Raw genomic sequence first — 16,802 nt, forward strand, 5'->3', positions numbered from 1 at the left:
TTCTTCCTCTGGCTTACTCTAATGATAAAACCAGACTGCCAACATCTCTAGAAGGAGCTTACCTACACATGTGGCACCCCAATTTTTGTGACTGCCACCTGAGGGATGGGCCCCTGCATCGGCGGGCTCTGATAGCCAATGGAACTTACATTCACAGTCCCACAGGACTATAGTAAACAAAGAAGCAGTTTTTAAATGGATGCAGGAGAACCATTTGCCCCCACCTCATTGCCCCCCCGCCCCACCCTCAGTAGCTATCCACCACTTGGGCTCAGTCCAGAGGGAGCAGGCAAAAACACGCATCTCCTGGTTTCTTTCTGGAAGGGGCTTAACTACATACATTCCCAGCTGTTGCTAGAGGGTACAACTGCAAATCAGCTTGCCCCTCCGGGTGCTGAATGAGATCCTTGTGTTTGGGATACTGACAGGTATCGAAACATGTTCAACTACTGGGAGCAACTAAGAACAAAGAGAGCAGCTTGGATGGTCACAAAGGTTTGAAAAACAACCAGGAGCCTGCGTTGAGCTGACTGACCTCCTACACAAGACAAATCTGTCAAGATTAGGAGAGGAAAGCTGTCTTAGCCAATGCACAGAAACTAACACAAAGAATTTAAAAAAATGAAGAAACGAGGAATATGTTCCAAACAAAAGCACACGCTAACTCTCCAGAAATCAATGAAATGGAGATAAGATATTTACCCAATAAAGAGTTCAAAATAAGGGCCACAAAGATGCTCTCTGAGGTCATAAAAGCAAGGCATTAACAAAGAGAGGATGTCAAAAAAGGGATAGAAAATATTTTAAAGGTACCAAACATATATCATACAGCTGAAGAATACAATAACTGAACTGAAAAATTCAATACATCGGTTCAAGAGCTGTTTAGATCAAGCAGAAAGAAGGATCAGCCAACTTGTAGACAGAGCAGTAAGATTTATCCAATCAGAGGAACAAAAAGAAAAAAACAATGCAAAAGAGTATACAAAACTTAAGGGATTTATGTGTCACCATCAAGGAGACAAATACATGCATTATAGGGGTCCCAGAAGGAGAAGAGAGAAAGGGGCTGAAAGTTTATTCAAAGAAATACTGGCTGAAAATTTCCCTAATCTGGGAAAAAAAATAGACATCCAGATTCAGGAAGCCTAAAGAATACCAAAGAGGGTGAATCTAAATAGACTAAGTGAATCTAAATTCGCTAAGACACATTATAATTGAATTGTCAAAAATTAAAGACAAGGAGAGAATCTTAAAAGCAGCAAGAGAAAAGCAATTTGTTACACACAGGCACTCCCATAACACTACAAGCGGACTTTTCAGCAGAAACCTTAAATGTCAATCCCACTTCTGATATATATCCATTGGAAACAAAGTCACTATCTCAGATATCTGTACTCCTTTGTTTATTGCAGTAGTATTCACAATAGCCAAGGTATTGAAACAACCTAAGTATTCACTGATGGATGAATGGATAAAGAAAATGTGACACACATACACACACACACACACACACACACACAACACACACACACACAAATGGGATATTAGCCTTTAAAAAAAGGAAATCCTGACATTTTTGACAACATAGACAAACGCTGCCAGCATTATGCTAAATAAAATAAGGCAGACAGAGGAAAACAAATACTGTGATATCACTTCTATGTGGAATCTTTAAAAAAAGGTTGAATTCATAGAAATGGAGAGTAGACTTGTGGTTGTCAGTGGCTGAGGGATGGAAAGAATAGGGAGAGCCTGAAAAAGGGTACAAACTTTCAGTTATAAGATGAATAAGGTCTGTGGACCAAAGTATAACATGGTAACTATAGTTGATAATACTATAATTGAAATTTACTAAGAGCGGAGAACTTGTGTTCTCTCTCTCTCTCTCTCTCTCTCACACACACACACGCGCACACACACACACACATTAAATATGTACTGAAGTGATGGATATGTTAACTAACTCAATGGTGGGAATCCTTTTACAATGCATATGTATATCAAATCATCATGTACATTTTAGGTATCTTACAGTTTTGTCAATTATACCTCTGTAAAGCTGAAAACAAAATAAAAGTGCCATGACCAAAAAACTAATGAATTTCATTTCAACAAATAGCTAATTAATTTAATTTGAACATGTAACCACTAATCAGTGTGTTAATCACGGTAAAAGAATGCAGGAGGAGCGGCCCGATGGCTCAGTTGGTTAGAGCGCGAGCTCTGAACAACAGAGTTGCTGGTTCGATTCCCTCCATGCGATGGTGGGCTGCGCCCCCCACAACTAAAGCAAAAAACGGCAACTGGACTTGGAGCTGAGCTGCGCCCTCCACAACTAGACTGAAGGACAACAACTTGGAGCTGATGAGCCCTGGAGAAATACACTGTTCCCCAGTATTCCCCAATAAAACAAACAAACAAAAAACTCTGGAGCATTAAAAAAAGGATTAAAAAGAGAAAAACAATTCTGCCAAAAGGCTGAGGAAATGTTGGTCATGAGTCCTACAAGAGTCAGGACTCTGCATATTCTTGGATTTATTCAGTACTGATCACAGAAATGATGGACAGCAGCTCACCAAGTTCCTAAAGAGTGAAACATCCAGGTAGGAGACAGCAATCAGTATTCTTCCTTCATTATTATGCAAAACCTAGCAATACAGCCCCTGCATTCAGATTATGGGGTAGAGATTTATAACTATTCAAAATTAAAGATACTCCATTCGAAGTCTAGAAGAATATTCTTACACTGAGATGTTTTTTTCAAGTGCTCAATAAGTCCAGAGAAAAGTTAAAAGTACTTGATCATTGGGAAATGGCACTCCTTCCTCTGAGATTAACCACCTCTGGTGATGCACTGAGAAAACACAAGGCCATGACCCTTAAAGACCTGTATCCCCAAGGGGCTGCCTGAGAAAGATGAGATTTAATGGTATACTAGACAGATATCATTTTATTTTTTTTGTCTTTTTAATGAAAATAGGCTATAATAAAACTGAGAGAAAAAAACTACCTAAAATTGGTGGGTAGTAACTAGTGTCACCCATTATGAAAGTCACAAGAGCAAAATCAAAGACTTCAGGTTGCCTTCGCAGCAGTTGTCCTCTATGCAGCATAAATAGAAAAACATTTAGTTTAAGCGTCTTTTTCTTTATTTCCCACAATTTCACTTCAGGAAAAAGGTTGTGGTGAATTGGATGATTCTGACCAGCTACCTAATTGCCTGAGCCTTCGTCTGTGAGAAAGAAAATAGGAGCGCAAGCACTGGAACATTTCAAATACGGAAGGGAGACTCGCTCTGACCTTCCAACCCTAACTACCTGTTTCTGTACAAATTCCTCAAGAGGAAATTCCCATGTTCTCCACAGCACTCGACCAAGATTACCTTTTAATCTTGATTCCAGACACTTGAGATGTTGAGTTAAATGACCAGAAATAAAAATTATTTACAAGAATGTTCTTGTGAGTCACAAGAGGAAGCCAAAGGTTGAGTGGGGTGGAAAACAGAAACTGGCCATTTTCACTCCCACTGAGATGTCCCTGTCGAGGCAGCAGCGGCACCTTGCAGACAAGACTCTGTCAGTGAGCCTTTGGGGACGGCCTCCAGCTCGGCCCATCCTGTCCCCGCACACCGAAACTGCAGCCTATCTTCCTAGATTGACAACCTCTGGCTGGTGGTGCGGCTCCAAAGGCAAACCATTTTGTTTGCATAGACTGTGGGGAAAAGTAGGCTTTTTAAAAATCTACCTTTCCATAGAGAAATAGAAAGAAAAACATTTAACAAATCAGAGGTCTGCTTGGGCCGAAAATTTGTATTCTTACATAGCGATTTAATTTAAATGTGTATTGCCTCCCTTCATTAAGGATTCCTCACTAGAGTTGGTTGTAGTTTATGAATAGTACTGCATTTTTCATTTCCTTGTATGTAAAATGTCTATAACAACACCTGCGTCCAAGATGTGCTGAGTGGAGTACATGATGTGATGCTGTCCGCTTGGAGGTGGCACTTCCATCAGGGAGCTACACTGCTGGCGTTTCATAGAACAGAGTTCGCTCAGGCTAAAAAGGGAAACAAAACCAGGGTAGCTTTCTGATTTAAATTATTCAACAAATGACAGGCAAAAAATAAGACTCCTTTGATGGTGTGTGTGTGTCCATCACTACTGCTTTGAGAGAAAGACCAGGGACTTCAGCAAAAATGAAGAAGAGTATGGGGCAGTGGACATCATCCTCAAACTCTCTGCCTTCTGCCCATCGTAAGCCACCTTTTCACTGCTCTGGAACATATTCTCGCTTAAGCAGTCCTGTAATTTATACACTTCACTCTCTTGTATCATGACTTTCCCCTCTCTACTGGATCATTCCCATCAATATGCAAAATATGTGCTGCTTTTCCCAGCTTTATAAAATAAAACCAAAAATAAAAAATCAAAAAAAAACCCAAACAATCACCAAAGGAAAAAAATCCTTCTTTGACCCCATGTGACCCCTATTATACTCATGGTGTCTATATCCTCACCTATTCTCTCCTCACCTCACTGGAATGCACTCCCTTCCTAGCACTCCACTGAAAACACTCTCATCCAGGTCATGAACCGTCTCTGTGTTGCCAAATCAAAGAGTCACTTGTCTGTCATCCTCCTGACTGAACTCGGAAGCAGTTAGCCAGGTTAACCACCATCGCCCCCTTCCAGAAATACTGATTTTCTCTCAGCTTGTCAACAGAAAACTCTCCTGGTTCTCTTTCTACCTCACTAGCTCCTCTTCCTTTCAGTAATTATTCCTGGACCATCATATTTCTTCTCTGTTCAGACAATTCCCAAGCTGATGTCATTCACTTCTAGAGCATTAAAAACATCAACGTGTTTTTGCCTCCCAGATTCCTCACTACAATCTTGATGTCCAGGCTTACATAGTCAACTGCCTATCTGACATGTTCATTTGGAAGTTTAACAGGCATCTCACATGTAACATGCCCCCAATGGACCTTGCAGAAACCCCTTCAGCATCCGGCAGCTCAAATATTACCTTCTCAGAGAGGCCTTTCCCATCTTGCTTCTCCCCCATACGACGAGTACCTTTCCCTCCCTGCTTCTTTAGTTGCTATCTTATGTATTACCTGCTTTCCTCAGCTAGCATACATTTTTGAGGAGAGGGCTGTTTATCTCCTCCACTGCCCTATTCTAACACCTAGAACAATGCCTAGCACATAGTAAGTGCTCTACAGATATCTGTTAAATGAACAAATATGCTTCTTAAGTAGTTGTGGAAGACTTCAAATCTTACCTGGTGTTCTCCAATTTATCTTTTCAACCACGAACTTCATCAACTGTCCATCAATCAAAAGTATATTTATACAGCCATAAAAGTCACTGTCTGATAAGTAATACTAGAAAGTAAGCTTCTAGTACAAATAGAGTAATGGGATGCTAAGAGTGTAGATTTTTAGTTTCACAAGGTCACTGTGTGAGACTTGTGAGTGGCCATCTATCTTATGGCTGCACCTGACACGAAGAGACTCTCAGTCACCACCTGGACCACGGCTGACCATGCTGTCCCAGGTGGTACTTCTGCCATCGCCACGTGGCCCCCTCTCTGAAGCATGTAGCATGTTTAGGTCCAGAGGAATTGCAGGTAACAAGGATCTTTCACAGAGGGCAGCCATGTCGTGACCAGGAACCACCTCTTCCTGAATATGGAGGACAGATCTGTCATGGGCTCTTCCCTGAGGAATTCTTCCTGTTCCTTTATCCTAAAACTGGTGTCACAGGACTTGTGTTTTCTATCTAAAGACATGGGATTGCCCTAGAGACCTTCTCTACCATATCAACAATAGGGTTGCTCATCTATGTAATCAGAAAATATGGTACCACTGTGGAACCATTTGCTGATAAACTTGAGCAAAAAAGTGCCCAGCCAGAAGAGGCGAAGCAGGCTTCCATCCAGCACATCCAGGATGCGACTGAATTACAGAAGTCACAGCAGGCACTGGTTCAGAAATGTCATCACCTTTTTGATGTCCACGGGAATACTGCTGTGGCATTGGAGGTCGCTTCCTGGGAACGGCTCTATGAAGTACACAAGGAGGTAAAGAATCGCCTGTGCAGAATAGGATGTGTGAAAAGGAATAAGAGCACGTGATGAACTGGTGCCGAAACGCACTGTGCAGAGCATCTCTGTGAGAAGCGAAAGGAGATAACTGCAATTGCCAAGTGCATTTTCCATCTAAAGCACAGATGCATTTACAGCTAGTCTGTGAATGTATTCATCTCAACTGAGACAGCTACGAAAAGTTGATTTACTAAACGGAAACTAGTCTGTGTGACAAAAATTTTTTTGTCTGTTGTTGGGGACTAGAGGTACATTTTACCTTTCCTAAAAAGGAAAGATTTAGTCTTGGTACAATGGGTGAAAGAAAACCATGTATTGGCCAGTAATGTATTTCTCATCCTTCTTGCTCTGTATAGGCTGTTTGCTTCCAACAAGGAAAAAAGCTGGGTAGACAGCAAATTAATGACTTTTGATAAACAAATCAGACAATCAAAGCCATTGCAATTCTGGAGAGACAGGCACTTTAAGGGAGGCACAGGACCTAAGAATTTGCTTATCTGAGGCAGAAACCACCATACACCCTCTGAGCCAGTAAGGCAATTAAACTAGAAATTTTGGTGAATTGGAGGAGGCAAAGGGTGGTCCAGATAAGAAAGGTGAAGCTCCTGAGGGTCACAGTCAGAGGGACGTTCCCCACCTTTTTGCAGGCTTTTGTTCTAGGAACTCCCCCAGTCTCTGAGAGGACGGACTACGAAAGTCCAGATGAAATTCCCACCATGGTTTTGGCTTGGGGAGAGGAACAGCAACCACTGCAAAACCTGCCCAGACCATTTTCTCTTAGGAAACAAAAGACTTCATCTGCAAGTGGCACCACCTGAGGGCACTAGTGGAATGCCACTTCAGCTGGCGGAAGGGAACTATGTCCAGACCAGCCCCCCATCTCACTTACGTGGAGGGGGAAAACTGCCCAGAGGAAAGGGCTCTCAGGTCACAGATTGAGACAGCAGATACTCAAAGCAGGGAACAGAGGGGCAGGGGAAAGCTCCACCCCTAGAGGAGGAACAAAACTCCTCCTGAATGCCCAGTAGTGTGCACTCCCCAGTGAGAATCAAAACATTAGAGAAATCTCCTCCCCCTTGTCCACACCCCAGCAGCACAAATCTCCAGTTGTAACAATGGAACACAGCCGAGAGAGCTGCAAGACACAGATTCTCTCTGGGGAACAGCACAGAGGGAAGACTTAAGGCCACAAGAGGAGACATAACAAAGTCACTGGAGGAAATTGAAGTCTACGGTGCCCATAGGAACAACAAACCCCAGCAATGGTAAGGCACAGCATTAACAAACTTCATGGCCCAACTTCCGACTAGATTAACATACGTGTAAATCTCTACACTAAAGGCCCATTTATCTCAGTTGCTATTGCCCTGTACAACATGTCTGGCTTGGGGAGGGGGGGAAATATATATATTATACACACACACACACACACACACACACCCACACACGACATAATGAAAGACAAGAAATAAACAGTCTGAAAAGATAAAGCAATCATTAGAACAAGACATTAGAACAAGACTCAGATATGACAGAGATGTTGGAAATATAAGAGGGAATTTTAAATAACTTACGATAACATTAAAGGCTGTAATGGAAAAGGAAGTCGTCATTCAAGATCAGACAGGTAATTTTAGCAAAGACATGGACAGTATAATAAAGAGTCAAAATGACAATGCTGCAAATCAAAAACATTGTAACAGAAATGAAGGGCTTATTGCTAGGTGTGACGCAGCTGAGGAAAAAATCAGGTACTTTGAAGTTAGGGCAATAGAAACTACACAAACTGAAAGGCAAAGAGGAAAAAGTGTGAAAAATACAACAGAGGATCCAAGAGCTGAGGGACAATACCAAACAATGTAACACAAGCATTACTAGAATCCCAGGAAGAGAAGAAAATGAATGGGGCAAGTGAAATATTTGAAGAAATAATGGGTAAATATATTCCAAAATTACTGACCATATAACAAGAAACTCAGAATTTAATAACCTTGAATAGAAGAGTTTTATCTCATCTGTGTGAATTTTCTTCCATTTGTTTGTTCATTTATTCACTCATTCAATACATTTGCTGAGTTCCTGCTATGTGCTCAGTACACTGCTAGCCAATATAATAGTGAGCAACATAAGATTGCTCCCTCTACTCTTTTTTTAAAAGATTTTATTGGGGAAGAGGAACAGGACTTTATTGGGGAACAGTGTGTACTTCCAGGACTTTTTCCAAGTCAAGTTGTTGTCCTTTCAGTCTTAGTTGTGAAGGGCACAGCTCAGCTCCAGGTCCAATTCCCGTTGTTAGTTGCAGGGGCACAGCCCACCATCCCTTGTGGGAGTCGAGGAATCGAACTGGCAACCTTGTGGTTGAGAGCCCACTGGCCCATGTGGGAATTGAACTGGCAGCCTTCGGAGTTAGGAGCATGGAGCTCTAACAGCCTGAGCCACCGGGCCGGCCCGCTCCCTCTACTCTTATGGAGACAACAGCAGAAACGAATAAAATAACCCAAAAACCGATGCGTAATTGTAAGCTCTGGTAATGCTTTGAAGGAAATAAACTGAGAGTCCACAGAGAGGGACCTAACTTAATGGTGGGTGCAGAGGAGGGTGTGGCAAGGCAGGAACAGCTAATCTGGAAGAAGTCCTATTGAGGTAAGGTGTAAAGAATGAGTAGTAGGTTTTCACTCACTAGAGAAAAATGGTAGAAGGGAGAAAAGAGTGCACTGGACAGAGGTTCTGGGGTGGGAAGGTGCACAGGACCACCGCACTGCACAACAAGACCAAACAGGCACTACTGACCATTTTCTTCAGTCGCTTCTCTTCTCGTTTTCTCTCGAGCTGAGCCTCCTTTTCTTCTGCCTCCCTCTTCTGACGCTCCTCCTCTTGGGCTTTTAACTGGGCCTGATCAAGGTCAGAATTCATAAAAATGAGAACCGTCACTTTGTATGGGACTAGGATCTTTTCATTTGAGGTTGAAGAAAGTCAAGTATCTACTAAAGTACCCTCTCTCTCTCTGGAAGCCAGCACTTGGTGATAAAAGTAGAAAACCCAATCAATAGGTGGTCAGTTGTGTAACTTGAAAGTTTCTCCAAAGAATCCCCTTCTACTTGGGAAGGTGAGACTAAACATGAATAAGGCCATTAACTTTTAATCATGAAAATGATTAGTTTTCAGGTCTTATTTTCATCTGTGAAATACTAAGTCCAAACTATATGTCATGTGGGAAAATTGTTTCTTTCACCAAAACAAACCCCCAAAGCTGTTAAAACTGTCTATTCTTTCTTACTAGGTACAAAATTTACTTCTGACAGATAAAGTCAAAACTCTGAAAGATAAGATTTACCCAGCTTTGCAAACTCATCAGGTCAGACACCTACCTGTAATACATTAGTCCTGCTTATGTGATCTCTTCCAGTGTGCTAGTTCCCATCAACCTTTGTAACATTTACTACCTTCTATACTAAAGATGTTGATGTTTTTTTCCCTTTATTTTCCTAAAAGTGTCAGAGTTCAGGCCAGTAGGCAAAAAGCCATTTCCAAAGTTGGTATAATTCCATTGTCTCAACAGGCTTTAATAAGCTAGGTTTAATTTTGTAATAAAGATCTATACAAATCCTTTTTCTTGTTCAGTTTGCATTTTTGATTTATTACCAATTTCTCCTCTTCTTGTTTTTTCTTCCTCTCTGCCAAGATTCGTCTGCGTTCAGCTCGCTGAACTGCTCTCTCTTCCATGGCTAGAAAATAGTAACAAAGTTCTAATATCTAAAATACAAGGAAAACTGCAAAACTAATATGTCCATTTTATGGTAGTTTGGTGTTAAGGTTTTCTTTCAAGTTGAGTGTTCACAATCTCAGAAACATATATGTATAAAATTTATATAAAAATATATAAATTGTAGGTGTGTGTACCATATATCCCCTGTAGATTAAAGACCCATAATCTCATCCTCAGCAATGATGAACAATTTGCAGATTATGTTTTTGTTTATATTTCCATTAGAATAACTGTTCACTGGTTTAAATAAGAGAATGTGGCTTGATAATACTCTCAGTATGTGAAACCCAGAAACCAAAATTTTAATTTGGTAATTCCTTTAATGAATATAGAAAACTTTATATCTAACAAATAATCATATCTAACAAATAATAAAAATTTGAGGAGAATAGAACTACTCCTCAAATCCCATTGAGTCTGTTAATTTATCTTAAGTCACTATACATGTGTTTGTATACGTAAAAACAACAACAAACTAAAGTTTAGGGTCACAATGAATATATTTCAATTTAGTTTTAAGGCCTGGATATCCAGATGGGCAGGAAATGGAACTGCACTAAGCATTTGGAGAACTAGCATCTGAACAAATTCGAGTGTCAGACTCGTGTTCTTGACAGTCTATTAAATATCAATCCAAAAGAAGGAAATGTGCAAGATGGTCTGATAATATGACTCTGTCATAAGTCAAAACTTTCACATAAAGAGGGGCATGGATGGCAGGAGTATCAAATTCTGCCCACCTAAGTCAGCCAATGGTTACTGTTGGTTCCTTGTGCTATATTATTGAGGAAGAAAATTTTCAGTCCAAGTTTTAAGAATTAATAAACAAAAAACTCGCCAGGCTAGTTCTTACAGATATTAAGTGTCTGCTTTGCTGGAAAAAGAACAGTGGAGGTGCCACAGATGGCGGGAGTGTTTAAGGAGGCAGAAATATACTAGCGGATTAAAATGAGAGAGACTTGAGAAGCAGAGTCTCTGGTAATATGCCCTTTCTCCATCTTTTCTGGAGCTAGTCATTAAAGACAATTTGAAAAGGAGCCTGGGATTATAAAATATTCCAACTCCTTGATCAAGTAATAATAAAAAAATAATCACACCAAACTGGGCATTTCCTGATCATCCTTGGGCAACGATGGCATAAACTGCTGTCCTGGCAGAGTCAGTGCCAAGACTGCTAATTTTTTCATTAATAGGAAGTGTCCTTCAGATGACATCACTTCTTGTTAGGGCAGCAATCTTGCCATAGGTGAATGCTTCTCTTCTCATAGTATTATTTGGTTTAAATAATGATTTCTATGTACATCGAAAATCTTATTAAATTAAAATGTGTGGTTTACAGATTTCATTACTAAAAGTCTATCATCAAGGCACAACTCTTTATAAAATGATGTAATAACCTGATATAAATTGCTGTGAATTGGTCAATTATTTTAAAATTAACAAAGTATAATGATAGGTGATCTTTGTTAAAATTTACTCTTAGATGCTACTCATAGTTTTCTCATTTGTGTATTTGTCCCACAAAAAAATTTGTCCCATCAATCACAATACAAATCTCCAATTACAGGAAAATGATACACTTTCAGCATTTTTTTTTCCGGTATTGGCTGGAGAGGCCAAAAAGTTTGGCAGAACAGGCAGGAAACAAGGCATGGAGCTCTCTGGTGTACTCCACTTCCCATGTGTCTACCCGCCTTAGACTGACCGGGTTCTGCCAAGCCTCAAAACCCAAGAGTTGCCAGAATTCAGTCCCAGCACATTCAGGAGGGAAGATAACCACCCCCAGGGCCCCACCAAGACAGCCCTGCCTTTAAGTATGGGATGGGGTGCCGTCAGCCGCCTTGGGTTCCTTCTGGGTCCAGAAAGAGAATTTCGGGAGTCACTTCTACTACCTTCAGTCGGAGGGGAAGCAACAGGAGAACTGGGGGAGAAATAAAAAGAGAATTCAGATCAACAACCAGCTTCATTCAAAGCACTTGAACCTGGGGAACTCAAAGCATTTAAAAACTTCCATTAATCCTTACTCTCTGAGATAACTGTGAATTATTACACTCACTAGATAAATTGATGGAATGAGGCAGGGAAAGGTTGAGTGATTAGCCTGAGTCTACACTTTGAGACTGGTCCTCTGACTCCCATCCCAGTGCTTCAGATCAATAGGCATCCCCCACTTCTTAACTTACCATTTATCATACATATTGAGTATGTCTCAAGCACATCTGAAAGCACCTTAAATGGCTTTTGAGAAATTTGGACTCATTCCAGGCTCAAAGATGTTTACTTTTACCCAAAGGTACAAATTTAAACTAGATCATTGGCCAACCCCAGGGACTGTTCCATTTGGACCTGACAGTGTCTGACCTGGCTTCTCAGCACTAAACGTAATCACAAACCCACACATCAAGTAAGAAGCAAGTAAGCGTTTTCCTCTTACTGGTATAATACAGGTCCTCAGACAAAGGCAGCTGCAGTACAAATGCTAACTGTGTAAGTGGATCCTTAGAGGCAGCCACTTGCTTTAAATACCTGTTTGCACCTGTCATGTACCAGGCACAGTGCACAGGGCTTCTGTGCTTTTACAGGGCACGATAAGAGGCGAGATCACGGAGTCTGGAAGCCGGAAAAGTTCAGAAGCCCCTCTGCCACAGAGTGAAAAATCCCAAATAATGAGTCCAAAGAGTGTTGTGACACATGGGACATACTTTGGAAGCACCTGGCACGTTCTTTTTGGTTCATTTTCTCTGGGGTTTGACGGAAGGTGGCTCTGTGTATCTGTGACTGCTGAAGCACGCGCCATGGCCCACTGAGCCTTCGCCAACCTCTGGCTTTCCTTCAGCTCCAGAATTGTTTTCTGCTGTTCCTGCAGTTTCTTCTTTTGCTTCTCAATCAGCTGTTGCTGGAAGATGTGGCGATTGTGGAAATGGCCCATGCAAATGGGTTCTGCGTTCCGGTTGGTGGTTCTGAGCCTCTCGTTGGGGCTAGGGTGTTGGGAAGGTTCCACATCCAAGGCCTTCTGTGGCTCACTGTCAGATGTGTTCAGAGGGACATTCTGAAGGGGAACCTGCAAGATGCTGTTTGTTGGTCTTCCTAGTGGGGGGCTGGGCATACAGCCAATGCTTCCTGAGGGAGGCATGGCCCACAAAGAGGGTATGGCAGTGACCTGAAAGAGAAGGAAAATGTTACATCTCAGCTATTTCACGGAGTGTGCTCATGAGATCCGATTTCATCTAGTCAGCATTGCTCTGCTCAGTGGCACAACATCCCTGCCAGAGCGGCCCCGTGCTCCTGGCCTGGGTATCTCAGAGGCTACGGCCTGAGCTCTGTAAGCCACTCTGAGAATGGGCACTGCTGCTCACCACGAAAACGGGGTGGGGGCTGCTGCTCACCAGGAAAGCTGCACAAACCACTGACATGGGCCAGGACATCTGTAACCAGAAAAATGTGCTCTTACGAACTCCTAATTTAGATAGTTCATTTGTGAATTAGGCAAGATTACTCCAGATACATATTACAGGAATTTGCATTAGCTTGAATTGACAGAATTTTGCAGAAAATTGAAAAATTTGTGGCAAAGGATATATCCTTTCTCAACAATGTTTGAAAACGAATACAAATCAATAATAGCTCTTTATAAAACTCTGTAATACTAATAGCTTTTTAATAATAGTTTTTTCAATGCTTCTCTTGCCACTACTAAATTAGTCACAGGGTATTTGTTTATTTCAGGATTAAGGCCTGGATTAAAGTTTAGTCTCCAGCTATTCCCAAACAATCTATTTGTGGGAAATACTGGCAGACCTAGGAATACTGGACAAGGATCTGCATTACATAAAAATAATGTTATCTAATAATATTTTACATTAGCATATGGTTTAATAATTTTCAAAGCTTTATCATTTAGACCCCATTTAACAGACTGAGGTATCATACTCAATTACAAGTTCTATACAGAGGGGAAGGAAGCAGAATTTTTAATCAGAAAAATTGATCCTGGCCAAAATAATGTCATAGGTAAAATGTCCCTTCGAGAATGGTTTGATTTCATGGTCTAAGGTCTGACCAGTTTTTTATTCTGTCATCTGCAGTGGCATAAGGAGAAAAATACTTTCAGTTATCTTATAGCTTAGAAGCTTCTAGCTCTAACAGGGTGCTATACTCAGATATTCAAAATATATTTTTTTTAAAGATACTTTTTATGATGATGGAAATATGTTCTATAGATTCAGCTGAAGTGAAGGCTGTGATATATGCAAACGGTGACATGTTAAATTCTTTAAAAAATAACCTTCTACTCCAGAAATGGACATTTATTCATGAGAACACCTGCTTAAGTAATTTAGCATCAAACAGGGTATATGTTTTAGGCCTTTTAAACTTTGTGGTAATGATACGTTATTAACCCAGCAAGACTATAAAAGCCTTGAGTACAGCAACAAGATTTCTTTTGAATCATGGTAACCTTTTAAGGTGAAAATAAGAAAATGAAAGAAAAGCTAACTGGTACAGAATGTACTTAACAGAACAGAACTGAACAGTCTGACTTAATCAGAGAAAATCATCTATTAGCTAACTGATAATTCTTAAAATTTTTAAGGTATATGTATTTGTGGTACATGAGTTCCTATGATTGTATAATTAATGAGCATCTAACTAAAAATTTTATATTTTGATTTGTTCATGTTAACTCTAAACTCTGGAAAAGATTATAGTTTATCCAGTAACCTATTATAGCCCTTTATTTTCATTTGCTCTATTTTTTACAATCTATCCTTTCTCGATAAATTCTTTTGTTCTTGATTTCAGAGACTTGGAAACCCTTTTTCTTGAGTCTAAATTATATATATATATATATTAGCATAAAAATTGCTTTCTGATGACTTTTTTTTTTTCATTTAAATGTAACAACAGTGGAACTTTGTAGGGTAAAAGGTCCACACAGCTATTTCCTAAGATAGAAGACTCTGCTGGGACTCAAGGGAAACAAAATTATCTAACTGACATGAAGGTAGATAAATTGCCTAGGGAAAAGGACCAAAATGTTACATAAGTCCCAGTAAGCATCCTCATGATGCCCCTTTGCCGAGAGACTAAGTTTCAATTAAAACCAGTCTACTTGCTATATACGATACCAGAGGGGTAGTAGAATGGGGGAGGGGCATTATCACTTTGTGAGGGGTGTAAATGTATAACTATTACATTGTTTTGTACAGCTGAAACTAAACAAACAAACAAACAAAAAACACACCCGCCTACTTGCTATCAGTAATCAGAGTAAAAAGCAAGGCTGGGGACCACGTAGTGACCAATTTAATTTCCCAATCTGAGTTAAGTACTTAACAGCATTATGTGGAGGGATAGAGGGGGCAGGGGTGGATGTGAGGGGTAGAGGACCTTCTCTGAAAGGCTTTTCAAACATGACAAGTGCAATTATGAAAGAAAAAAACTAATAGGATTGACATTATAAAAACTTAACTATGTATAGTAACAAAACCATCCATAAACCAAAAAGACAAATGACAATATGAAAAAAATTTGCAAGATATATAATAATAAAAGCATCAATAGTCATAAAAATATAAAGAGCTTCTAGAAATAAGAAAAGGATATATAATCAAGTGGAAATATGGACAAAAGGCATGAAGAGACAATTTACCACATATCTTTCTACATCCATTTTCATATACTACATATATATGTAAATGGCCAATATAAAAAAAGTTTAACTTCATTAGAATTTAAAAAATGGAAACGTTAGAGCAATAATAAGATGAAAATATTTTACCTGTTAACGTTGCAAAAATGAAAAATGTTATTAGGCAGGAAAACAGGCACTTCTTTGGTATAACCTTTCTGGAAGGGCAATTTGGTAATAGTCTTTAAAATGTGTAATCTCTTTTCAGGTATTTATCCAAAGTAAAGCATTATGTGTGTGTACAAAGATTTAGCTAAAAGAATGTTCACTGAAGCTTCGTTTGTAATAGTGGCACACTGGCAACAAATATCCAGCAATGGCGGAGATAAACAGATTCTAGCTTGTAGTTCATGATAGAATATGACACACCCATTACAATATGATGGCACAAAATGGTAGACCTTAACCCGGGGGTATTCATCAGGTTCATCTGTAGACCTTTAAAAAAATACAGGTGCCCCACACCCAGTAATTCTGAGTTAGTGACCTGACTCTGTAGTACATTCTCAGCGGAGAACTACTATTGCAGAAATAGATTTACTGACATTGTATTTTGAAAATATGAAAGAAATTTTTTAGAAAGCCAGAATAATTCCATTATTACTGAGAAGAAAACTACACGGCTGTCCTTTCGCTATATTATGGCAGAGTAATGCCTTCAATGACTTGACTGACGAAAATTTGAAAGCTAAATATTAAAGAGAAAAATGTACATATGCCTGAATAGAGGGAAGCCTAGATGGCTATACTTCAACATGTGGTTATCTCCAGATGATAGAATTATAGGCTATTTCCCATTTTTTCTCTGTCATTTTCTCATACCAAACTGCTACAATTAATGTATGTGATTTTTTCTTACTAGAAAAATAAAACAGACATTCGCCTCTTATAAATCACAAGCTTACTTAGAGAGGAAATGTCTGATGATCAACTAAGAGGAGTTTGAGAGCTGTAAACCATGCTGTATGCATCTGTTCCGAAAGGAATCTTTCTCTCAGTTCTTTTAAATTCCATCTTTCTCTTATGTCCCACTAAGTTCAGCTACACCAAAGTCGGTATGTGATTATATAAAGAAGATTCAGTTCAAGAAAATAAACACTGCCTGAAAGTTAATCTTTGTGCATTGTAGCAGCTCTCATCTTTTAGACAGCCTAGGCAAGGCAACCTGACAACGGCTAACATGCCCCAAGCTGTCCACGGGCAAAGTTCAAATGCAAGTGATTAATAAGCAGA

At 39.9% G+C, this 16,802-nt stretch overlaps 1 protein-coding gene and 1 pseudogene across 2 annotated transcripts in view; one reads left to right on the forward strand and one right to left on the reverse strand.

Annotated features, from left to right (window-relative positions):
* Positions 1–16,802, reverse strand: part of CCDC191 (coiled-coil domain containing 191) — a 63,746-nt gene that overhangs the window by 8,871 nt on the left and 38,073 nt on the right. The window contains exons 9-12 of the mRNA XM_081027172.1: positions 12,580–13,037; positions 11,686–11,798; positions 9,754–9,836; positions 8,902–9,003 (exon numbers count right to left, since the gene is read on the reverse strand). Coding sequence (XP_080883298.1) covers positions 8,902–9,003; positions 9,754–9,836; positions 11,686–11,798; positions 12,580–13,037 — 756 coding nt within the window. The remainder of the gene's footprint in view (positions 1–8,901; positions 9,004–9,753; positions 9,837–11,685; positions 11,799–12,579; positions 13,038–16,802) is intronic.
* LOC308506255 (ATP synthase F(0) complex subunit B1, mitochondrial-like) lies at positions 3,535–6,141 on the forward strand (annotated as a pseudogene). Its single transcript has 2 exons — positions 3,535–3,677; positions 5,562–6,141. The product of its transcript is annotated as an ATP synthase F(0) complex subunit B1, mitochondrial-like (transcript).

This window comes from Rhinolophus hipposideros (assembly GCF_964194185.1).
Source record: "Rhinolophus hipposideros genome assembly, chromosome: 2".
NCBI classification, from domain to species: Eukaryota; Metazoa; Chordata; class Mammalia; order Chiroptera; family Rhinolophidae; genus Rhinolophus; species Rhinolophus hipposideros.